Raw genomic sequence first — 11687 nt, forward strand, 5'->3', positions numbered from 1 at the left:
AATGTTTAAAAAATTTCAAAACATAAAGGTTGGAATACCATCCATGAAACAAGAATAGGAATTTATGATAGTAAGTGGGGAAGTTTTGAAACAAGAAGAAAGAAGTAAAAATCTTGAAAAGGAAAAAATACAATCTTTGAAATGAAAACTTTCTTACAGAAGCATAAACAGAATACTGGAAACAGTTGATGAAAAGTTAGTTAATTGAGTTAAATAATAAAGGAAGCTGGAATTGATCCTCCTCCCCCCCCCGCCCCCCCCCCCCCCCGGCATATGATACTGAGATGTTAAGAGTCATGGGAGATTGACTGAGTAGGGCCATTATATGTCTTGATTGGACTTCCAGACGTGGGGATGTATGGGATGTTCCAAGAGACATAGAGCCAAGAGATAGAGCCTAAGATTTTGTGGGTTTTCAGGCAAGAGATAATTTCACATATTGATAATTAATAAAATTCCATCAAGCCAAAACAAGAATCTACGCGTAGAGACATTATAGTAAAACAGTAGGGCATCAAAGGAAAAGAGACATTTAAAAATATGCCAAAATGAACAGCTGAGTCAAATATAAAAGGAATAACAGCTTGAGTGGCATAAGACTTCTTGCCTGCAACAACAACAAATGGCAGAATAATGGGCTGACACCTTTAAAGTAGTTAATATCATTTTAAAATTAAGAATGAATATGTAATAAAGTGTTTTCAGACATACAATACTAAGAGAGTTTACCACACAAAAACTTACCAGACTTACCAAACCAAGATAGTTAGCCACACATAGGATATAGTGGAAAGAACTATTAAAGGATATTCTTCAGCTTGAAGAAAATTGAAACTAGACTTCAGGAGTGGAAAGCAAGTATAAAAAGGGAGAGAAGAATTGGCAAAGCATGTTGGTGAATCTAAATAGTATTGATGTTTTAAAAAATGAAATCATCTTGTTACTTTAGCTTTATCAGTTGTATTTTATTTCTTTTATAAAACGTGAAGCAAATATGGTAATAAATTAACTTTTTAAAATTAGAAGTTTGACTTACATAAGAGAAAACTCAGGGTAGCATTGAAAAGGTATAAAATACTAATGTGGAATAGCCGGAACGCAAACATTTTACATCAGTCTATTGGTTGAAATCATCAGATGAAGGGATTTAAAAAAGAAATACATATCCCAATGCATACTGAAAATATCTGACAAAATCCAACATCTTTCATAAAGGAAAGTGAACCGACTGGAAGAGAACCCCAGCAGGTTAAGAGAAGCTGTGAACAAACATTATACTATTAGGTATAGTAACCCTCAGACTATTTTGCAGTTTTCCAGAAGAGCAGCTGGAAACACCAAGAAAGAGAAAAGCCATGGCTGAGAATCTTCATAAATTCATGAGAAAGCATACAAGGAAACTCACAGCCTGAGAAATCCAGTGATTTCTTGGTTTGGGAGAAACGGGAGCAACGCTATGATGTTAGAGAAACAGCAAAGTTTGAGAGAAAATAACTGATGCCAAACGAGGGGAAATGGAGGGGCCTGAGCAGGATCTTGCAAAGAAGCCCAGACGTCTGAAAACGCATTGTCTGGTATCCCTGGACAGATTTTCGATTTCAAAGATAAGGTCTAGAATCTGCTTTCTCTTCCGGACGTCTTCATCTGCCGCTATAGGCAGTCTGCACGGAAAAAGCAATTGTTTGCACATGAGGTACTCAATAGCCAGGTTGATGGATATTCAGTGTAAAGGACTCTGGGAATCCCATAGGAACCCCAGGGGGTAGCCAGAGTTGTGTGTGCGTGTGCGTGTGTGTGTGAGGGCAGTTCATTCCTGGAAGAGGCGTCTCCGGGCCTTGCGCGGAGGACCAATAGGGCGCGGGGGGCGCGCGTGGGGACCTGGACTCGGAGAGGGAGGCAGAGGTTGGAGGGGCGAGGTGGGAAAGGGCTCCAGAAGGTGGAAGTCCAGGTGGTAGTAGGGGCCAGGAGAGCGTCTCTCTGGACTAGGGGTGGGGGCCCAGGGCGAGGGCTCTGGGACTCGGCCGTGCGGGGAGGGGCCGGACTCCCTTCCAGCCGAGGGGCGGAGCCCAGCGACTGAGCCGGCTGCAGGGGCCGCCCAAGACGGCGGGAACTCAGGGTCGGCGTCCTCGTCGTAGGCCTCGACTTGGGCGGCGACCTCCGGGACAGATGCGCAGAACAATCCCTGCTCGACGGCGGCGGCGTCCCCGGGAGCGCCCGGGAAAGCGGCCGGTTCCAGGCCGAAGGGCGAGTGGGCCTGGCCTCCGGAGCGTTGGTCGCCGGCGTCCAGGAGGGCCTGGGGGACCAGCACGAGGGTGTGATCTCCGAGAGACACTTGCAGGACCGACGTTGGCTCGGGCTCCAGCAGCAGGTCGACGTGGTCCAGGGGCAGCTGCAGGGCGCAGCCCGCGGCCAGGACAAAGACGGAAGTGAGCGCGGCCGGGGCCGGGGGCCCCGCCAGGTCTTGGAGGCTGGGTGCCGGCTGGGCCTCGGGGCCCGCGGGCTCCTCCCACCGGCGGCGCTTGGCGGGGCCGGGTCCTCCGGGCTGCGGTCCCCACCAGGGCGCAGGGTAGGCGCTGGGGCTGCGGAGCCGGCTGCCCATCACGTCGACGCGCTGCGCGCTTTGCTCCCGGGGCCTGGCGGAGGGCATGGGGAGCCGTGTCCTGCACGCGGTGACAGGTCTGGACGCCAGCAGAGGCGGGCTGCGGGCGGGCGGGGCGCAGGCCGGCGCGACGCGGGCGAGTCGTGGGAGCTCGTGGGGCGCCGCGGGGAGGCCGCGGTCCTGGCTTCTCGGGGAGCCGCGCCGGTGCAGCGCTGGGCCTCGCGCGTTCGAATCTCCTGCTCCTCACCCCGGTCCGTTTGCGCCCGGACGGCCAATGGTGTTGCAAGTGACGCCTGCCTAAGCAAAGTCGCAAATGTCACGCTAAGCCCCGCCCCCTGCCTGGCTTCACCCCGTGGAGATCGCGGTATCTGTGCAGCCCAATAGCGGCGGCTGTAGGTGGTATGTTTCTGTCGGGAAATACGTTTTTACAGGCCTCTAGGGGGAAGAATGACGTATGTAACTTGTTCTTAGGAAAAAAGATACCAAGAATAGAACTTCAAACATTGCTCACTTTTCTGGCTAATGTTTTCCTGTGGTTTTGGGCATTTTGGAGAAAAGACCACTCAAATAGACCCCCACTCCCCCACCCCAACCGGACCCATCCAAATGCTTCATGAAAGTCCTTTGATACTTGGTCTTTTCATTTCAGGACCAAATAGAAAATACTGATTTCTCTTTAGGAAAAGTTCTGTTTTAATACCAGAGTAAAATGTGGCTCTTTTTTTCCTGAAGGTTAAGGCTGCTCTAAAATTATTAATAATATCAATAAACATTTAAGCAATTTTAATATAATTAAATTGTTTTATTGAGCACTTATTATATGTCCATTATTCTATTGAGTGTTTTAAAAAATGATCTTTTTCTTTAAAAAACCCCAGCACTTTATTGAGGTATGACTGACATAAAGTTGTACATATTTAATGTATACAACTTGAGTTTGGAGATAAGTGTACATCCATCACTGCACTCCAAACCATCACCACAGCCAATGCGATGAGCATATCTATCCTCTCCAAAAGACTCCTTTTCAGCCTTCACAGCAGCTGAAGCTCAGAGTGATAAAGTAAGTTTTACAAAATGCAATATCTACTTTGTGTTAGATATAGGAATCAGATGTAGACGAATCTGGTTTTAAATCATGGACTCTACTCATATATTTATTGCATACACCTAAAAATGGATCGTTAATTGGTACTATGTGTGCCTTTTCAAATTAATAGGTAATGCCTCCCCCCTTTTTTCAACGTGTTCAAGGAGTTCACACTCCTGTGAGCAGAGTATGTTTCCATTTCACTACATCCTTGCAAACATTTCTTACTGCTAGACTCAAATCTTTTCCAACTTAGTGTAGTAAAACGCTATCTCTTGTTTTCAGTGTGCATTTCTGATTGCCAATCGTGGCGGATCATTTTTTCATATGCTTGTTGGTCATTCTTATATCTTCTTCTTTGAAATGTTCCTATCTTCTATTTCCTTACTTTTTAAAAATTGGGTTTCAGCCATACTGTATACCAGTCATTTATCAAATGTATGTGTAGCGAATATCTCTATCACAGTCTTTGAAGACTTTAGCACTTGATTCTCTATAATTCTCGCCTATTCTACCTCTGGTGAAATTTGTGGTGATTTCAATATTCTCATAGGTTTTTCTCCCCCAAATTGTGGCCTCTTAGTTCTCTTCCTCTTCAACAATTTTGTCCTCCCTCTTACTTCATTGACTCATACTCTTGACCTTGTCATTACTCCATGTTGTAACCCCTTCATAATCACAACTTGAAATATTTTATTCTCAGAGAGCACCACCTCCTAACTTTCTAGCTAAGTCATTTAAGTATCCAAACTCTATTAGCCCCTCTGGAAAAATCCATTGATTCTACCACCTTTTCACGGAAACTGACACCATCGGGTCCTCACTTCCCTCCTTACCCAGAACTTAAATTCCATGGACAGTCATTATAATCACTGCTATGTTTATATGTTCATCTCTCTTTCCTGTCTTCTGCTTTGCTGGTTAAATATATCTGCTACTCTGTGCCAGCACTTGTGCAGCTGAATAGGGCTGAAGAAAAATGCTCAACCCCATTGACTGGTCTCCCTTTATGTTCATGATCACCAGCCTCAGATGGGCTCCTAATACTGTCCACTCATCTTACTGTGTTGCTCTATTCCTTTCAACCTCTCGCTCTTCTAGATGAATATTGCATGCTTTCTCTTCTCTCTCCAGACCTCCAATACCTCATCTATTATTTTCACTCCTAGATGGTCACCTTGCTTCTCTTTCACTGAGACAACAGAAGCAATCAGAACGTATTTTCCAGGGCTGGCCCTATGGCATAGTGGTTTGATTTGGTATGCTCCACTTTGGTGGACTGGGTTTGCAGGTTCTGATCCCAGGTGCAGACCTACACCACTTCTCAGTTATGCTGTGGCAGCAACCCACATATATAAAAGTGGGGGAAGGTTGGCACACATATTATCTCAGGGCTAATATTCCTCAGCAAAAAAAAAAAAAAAAAAAAAAAATCCAAAATTCCCACAATCACATCTCACCGCAATCACATCTCACCAGGCTCCATTGGGACTATATATTCTGCCTTCTCTCCTGTTCCCGTAGGTGAATCGTCTGTGCTCTTAGCAAAGGCCATTTCCTCCACTTGTGCAATTACTCTCATCTCATTTTGCTTCCAAGAACATCACTCTGGCAATTCTCTTATCTCTATCCAGCATCATCAAATTTTAGCTACCTCTACGGTATTAATATCTTCAATATATAATTGAGAGGTAAACTCTTCCATCTTAAAACAAACAGAAACTCTCTTGACATGACTTTCTCCTCCAGTTTCCACATCAATTTGCTCCTTGCTTATACACAAAAACTCTTGAATTAGTCAACTACACTTGCACTCTCTAATTTCCCTCCTCCCACTCTCTTTTGAACCCACTCTCATCAGACATCTGTTCATGCCAGTCGTCCATAAGCACTCTCATTAAGGTCACCAATGATCCCCACATTATGAAATACAGTGGTTAATTCTCAGTCCTTATCGTGAGTTATGAGCAACATTTGACACAGTCATTCACTCTCTCTGTTAAACATTTTCCCCTTGGCATCCAAGATCTCACACTCTCCTGGTCCATCTCTGACTTCTTCTCAGTTTCCTTAGCTGTTTGCTTCTCATTCTGAAGGTTGGAATAGCCCAGGACCCTGTTCTTGGCCTTATCTTTTTTTCTATCAGCCTTCACTGTCTTACTTTAAGTGCCATCTGTATGTTGGTGACTCCAAAATACCAGTCTCTCTCCTGTCCCTTTCTCACAAACATCCAACTGCATTGTCAGCATTTTCTCCTGGATGTCTAAGTCGAACCATCTGCCATTTTCATTTTTGTAGGTCAGAATGGTTGAATATTATCAGTTTTATATACGTCAATCTAATAATAGGCAGTCCAAACTTCAGGTCCAAATTTGAGCTCCTTGTATTTCCCCAAAACTGATCCTTTCAAAGTGTTCTCCATCACAGTAGTTGGCAATTCTTTCCTGTTGTTCAAGCCAAATACTCAGAATTATCCTTGAGAGTCTCTCTTTCACATTTCACATCCATTACACGTGGATATCCTGGACCACACCACTTCTTACCATCCCTCCTGCTACCACCCTGCTGCTACCTTCATCCCTTCAGTGAATTACTGTAGAAGCCTCCAAACTGGCCTCCTGGCATCTCTTCTTTGTCTTTCCAAGCTAATCTCCACACAATAGCTGGAGTGATTCTGTTAAACCACAAGTCAGATCATGTCACGCCTCTTCTCAAACATCTCCAGTTTCACTCAAGGTCAAAGCCAGTGTTTTTATATGGGCCTGCAGGGCTCTACATGATGGGGACTTCTTACCCCCATTATCCGTCAGACGGTACCTGCTTTCACCCTCTCCCTTGCTTCTTCTGATACAGCTCTCTGGCCTCTGCTTTTCCTAGAAATTGACAGGCACACTTACAGATCTTGCAATTGCTCTTCTACCCATCTGTCTCCACACTTCCTCACTTCTTTCAGACCTTGACTCAGACGGCTTCATCTCTGAGGCTTTCCCTGAGCGCACTGTCTAAAACGGCAACTGTGCGCTTAAGGTTTAGACTTCTGCTCAATTTCTGGACCCTGTAGAGCTGCTTAATTATTTTTACAATTTATATCTATGTTTAATATTTTTTCTTGTCAATATTAAATGTCTGTAGGAGGGAAAGAATACTCCCTCCCCTTACTGACTACCATCTTGACCAGAATTCACACAGACACATGCACACACACACACACACACACTTAAGCTATACCATGTGCCCTCCCATATATCACAGAGTAGAGAATCAGCAGTTAATCAGCCTTAGAAGAAATTCGGGCTCTGTTGTTTCCTTTGCTGTGCAGAAGCTTTTTAGACTGATGCAAATTCACAGCCTTTTGTTGCCTGTGCTTTTGATGTTCATATCCAAAAAATCATTGCCCAGACCAATGTCAAGAAGTTTTTTCCCTGTTTTCTTCTGTTTCAGGTCTTATGTTTAAGTCGTTAATGCATTTTTTGTTGTTGTTGTTATTGAGAAGGATTGGCCCTGAGCTAACATCTGTTGCCAATCTTCCTCTTTTTGCTTGAGGAAGATTGTCACTGAGCTAACATCTGTACCAATCTTCCTCTATTTTGTATGTGGGACGCCACCACAGCATGGCTTGATGAGCAGTGTGTAGGCCTGCGCCTGGGATCTGAACCGTGAATCCCAGGCTGCTGAAGTGGAGAGTGTGAACTTAATCACTCTGCCACCAGGCCAGCCCCTCATTAATCCATGTTGAGTCTGTTTTTGTATATGATGTGAGATAAAGGCCCAATTTAATTCTTCTGCATGTGAATATGTAGTTTTCCCAACACCATTTGCTGAAGAGGCTATCCTTTCTCTGTTGTGTATTGCAGGCACCCTTGTTAAAGATCAGTTGACTGTAAATGTGTGGGTTTATTTCTGGGCTCTCTATTTTGTTCCATTCATCTATATGCCTGTTTTTATGCCAGTACTGTACTGTTTTGATGATTGTAGATTCACAATATACTTTGAAATCAGAAAGTGCAATGCTTCCAGCTTTGTTCTTGCTCAAGATTGTTTTGGCTATTTGGGGGCTTTTGTGGTTTCATATGTGTTTTATGATTGTTTTTTCTGTTTCTGTAAAGAATGCCATTGGGATTTTGATAGGGATTGCACTGACTCTGTAGATCACTTTAGGTGGTATGGACATTTTAACAACATTAATTCTTCCGATCCATGAACACAAGATGTCATTCCGTTTATCTATCTTTAACTTCCGTCATCAGTGTTTTATAATTTTCAGCATACAAGACTTTCACTTCTTTGGTTAAGTTTGTTCCTAAGTATTTTATTCTTTTTGTTTCTGTTATAAATGAGATTGTTTTCTTAATTTCCTTTTGAATAGTTTGTTTTTTGTGTATAGAAATGCCACTCATTTTTGTATGTTGATTTTGGATCCTGCAACTTTACTGAATTTGTTTATTAATGCTAACTTTGTTGTTGTTGACTCTTTAGAGTTTTCTACACGTGTGATCATGCCATCTGCAAATAAAGATAGTTTTGCTTCCTCCTTTCTGATTTAGATGCGTTTTATTTCTTTTTCTAGTTTAACTGCTCTGGCTGGGACTTCCAGTACTCTGTTGAATAGTAGTGGTGAGAGTGGGCATCCTTGTTTTGTACCAGATCTTAGAGGAAAAGCTTTCAGTTTTTCCCCATTGATTATGATGTTAGTTGTGGGCTTTTCATATATGATCTTTATTGTGTTAAGGTAAGTTCCTTATATATCTATTTTGTTGAGAGTTTTTTTGTATCATGAATAGATGTTGATTTTTTTCAAATGCTTTTTCTGCATCTATTGAGGTGATCTTTTTATCTTTCATCCTGTTAATATGGTGTGTCACATTGACTTGTGTATGTTGAACCATCTTTGCATCCCAGGGATAAATCCCATGTGGTCATGGTATATAGTCCTTTTAAAATGTTGTCAGATTTAGTTTGTTAGTGTTTTAGTGAGGATCTTTGCATCTATGTTCACCAGGGATATTGGCCTGTAGTTTTCTTTTCTTGTGGTGTCTTTGTCTGGCTTTGGTGTCAGGGTGATGCTGGCCTCATAAAATAAATTTGGAAGTGTTCCCTCATCTTCTGTTTTTTGTAAGAGTTTCAGAAGGATTGGTGTTAATTCTTCTTTGAATGTTTGGTAGAATTTACCCATGAAGCCATCTTGTCCTGTGCTTTTCTTTATTAGGAGGTTTTTGATTACTGATTCAATCTCCTTATTTGCTATTGGTCCATTTGAGTATTCTATTTCTTCTTGATCCAGTTTTGGTAGATTGTATGTTTCTAGGAATTTATCCATTTCTTCTAGCTTATCCAATTTGTTGGTGTATAATTGTTCATAGTAGTCCCTTGAGGTTCTTTTTATTTCTTAGGCATCCATTGCAATGCCTCTTCTTTCATTTACGGTTTTATTTATTTGAGTCTTCCTTCTTTTTTTCTTAGTCAAGCTAAGGGTTTCTCAATTTTGTTTATTTTTTTCAAAAAACCAACTTTCAGTTTTGTTGGTTTTTCTATTTGCTATTTGATTTATTTTTGCTCTAATCTTTATTATTTCCTTCCATCTTCTAACTTTGGGCTTTCTTCTTCTTTTTCTAGTTCCTTAAGTGTAAAGTCAGGTTGATTTATTTGAGATCTTTCTTCTTTTTAAATGTAGGTGTTTATTGCTATAAACTCCCCTCTTAATACTGCTTTTGCTGTATCTCACAATAAGTTTTGGTATGTTGTGTTTTTGTTTTCATTAGTCTTGAAATATTTTTAAAATTCCATTTTCCTTTCCTCTTTGATCCAATGACTTTTCAAGGTTGCTTTGTTTAGTTTCCTCATGTTTGTGAATTTTCTCATTTTTTTATTGTTATTGATTTCTAGTTTCATTCCATCATGGTTGGAAAAGATACTTGGAATGATTTCAGTCTTCTTAAATTTGTTAAGACTTGTTTTGTGACCTATTATGTGAACTATCCTGCAGAATGCCTCGTGTGTGCTTGAGAAGAATATGTATTCTTCTGTTGTTGGGTGGAAAGTTCTGTATATATCTATTCAGTTTATTTCATCTATAGTGTTGTTCACTTCTGCTGTTTCCATATTAATTTTCAGACCAGTGATTTATCCATTATAGAGATTGAGGTACTGGAGTCTCGTACTATTATGGTATCACTATCTATTTCTCCCTTCAGATCTGTCAATGTCTACCTTATATATTTAGGTGCTTTTATGTTGCGTGCATATGTATTTGTAATTGTTAGATCTTCCTGTTCAATTGATCTTTTTACCATTATATAGTGACCTTCTTGTCTCTTGTGACAGTTTTTGACTTAAATTCTATTTTTTTCTGACATAAGTATAGCTCTACCTGCTCTCTTTTGGTTACCATTTGCATGGGATATCTTTTAACATTTGGGCATCCTTAAATCTAAAGTGAGCGTCTTGTAGATAGCACACAGTTGGGTCTTGTTCTTTTATCCATTCAGCCATTCTACGTCTTTTGATTGGGGAATTTAGTCCATTAACATTTAAAGTAATTATGGATAAGTTAGGACTTACTATTGAAATTTTATTAATTGTTTTCTGTCTGTTTTGTAGTTCTCTTGTTCCTCTCTTCTTTTCTTGTTATCTTTCATTGTGGTTTGATGATTTTTTGTAGTGGAGTGCTTTGATTCTTTTCTCTTTATCTTTTGTGTATCTACTGTACTTCTTTGGTGTATGGTTACTATGGGATTTGCATTGAATATTTTATAGTTATAGCCATCTGTTTTAAGCTTATAACTTCAGTCTCTTACAAAAACTTTAATTTTACCTGTCCCACTTTATGTAATTGATAACAGATTTTACTTTTTTCTATATTGTGTTTCCATTAACAAATTTCTGTGATTATAGTTATTCTTATTGCTCTTGTCTTCCTATATATATACTAGTGTTAAAAGTGATTTATGGGCCACCATTACAGTGTTATAATATTCTGCTTGTCTTCAGCAGTGAGCTTTGTACTTTCATTCATTGGTTTCATTTTCTACTTTCATTAATTTGTTTTTTCTTGTTGTTGTTTGCATCTTTTAGTTTCAACTTGAAGAACTCCCTTTAGCACTCCTTGTAAGGCCAGGCTAGTGGTGATAAACTTAGTTTTTGTTTGTGAAAGTCTTTATCTAGCTTTCATTCTTAGGACAGTTTTTCCGAGGTAAAATATTCTTGGTTGGCAGTTTTTTTTCTTTCAATGCTTTGAATGCATCATCCCATTCTTTCCTGGCCTGTAAGGTTTCTGCTGAGAAATCCACTTATAGTCTTATGGGAGCTTCCTTGTATATGACAAGTGCTTTCAAAATTCTCTCTTTGCCTTTTGATAATTCACTTATAATGTGTCTCAGTGTAGACCTCTTTGGAGACTTTTGGGTGTCATATATCAAGATGTCCATTTCCCTGCCTAGATTCGGGGAGTTCTCAGCCATTATTTCTTTAAATAAGCTTTTTGCCCCTTTCTCTCTTCTCCTTCTGGGACTCTCATAATGTGTGTCTTATTTCAGTTGATAGTTTCTCATAGGTCCTGTATGCTTTCTTCACTCTTTTTCATCCTTTTTTCTTTTTGTTCCTCTAGCTGGATAATTTAAAATGGCCTGTTTTTCAATTTGCTGATTCTTTTTTCTACATGATTGAATCTGCTGTTAAGCTTTAGATTGAATTTCTCTGTTCAGTCATTATGTTCTTTAGCTTCAGGATTTCTGTTTGGTTCTTTTTTATGGTTTCTATTCCCTTATTAAAACTTCTCATTTTGTTCATGTATTATTTCCCTGATTTCATTTAGTTGTTTACCTGTGTTCTCTTGTAGCTCATTGAGTTTCTTAGAGATGATTGTTTTGAATTCTTTGTCAAGTAGTTTGTGGATCTCCATTTCTTTAGGGTTGGTTACTGGAGTTTTATTAGTTTTCTTTTGGTGGTGTCATGTTTCCTGATTCTTCATGATCCTTGTAGACTTGCCTTGGTGTCTCTGCA

The 11687-nt window shown here is 40.6% G+C and overlaps 1 protein-coding gene across 1 annotated transcript; it reads right to left on the reverse strand.

The window, feature by feature from the left end:
• Positions 1-955: 955 nt before the first annotated feature.
• On the reverse strand, positions 956-2835 carry LOC103554657 (proline-rich protein 23A-like). The gene has a single exon (XM_008525809.2). It carries the CDS (start codon positions 2645-2647, stop codon positions 1808-1810), a length of 840 nt encoding a protein of 279 aa, XP_008524031.2. The 5' UTR covers positions 2648-2835; the 3' UTR covers positions 956-1807.
• Positions 2836-11687: the final 8852 nt, after the last annotated feature.

Source organism: Equus przewalskii, chromosome 15 (assembly GCF_037783145.1).
Source record: "Equus przewalskii isolate Varuska chromosome 15, EquPr2, whole genome shotgun sequence".
NCBI classification, from domain to species: Eukaryota; Metazoa; Chordata; class Mammalia; order Perissodactyla; family Equidae; genus Equus; species Equus przewalskii.

Bases quoted from the DNA above. Each gene is read 5' to 3' on its own strand.
- LOC103554657 (XM_008525809.2), bottom strand. From the start codon at position 2,647: ATGCCCTCCGCCAGGCCCCGGGAGCAAAGCGCGCAGCGCGTCGACGTG.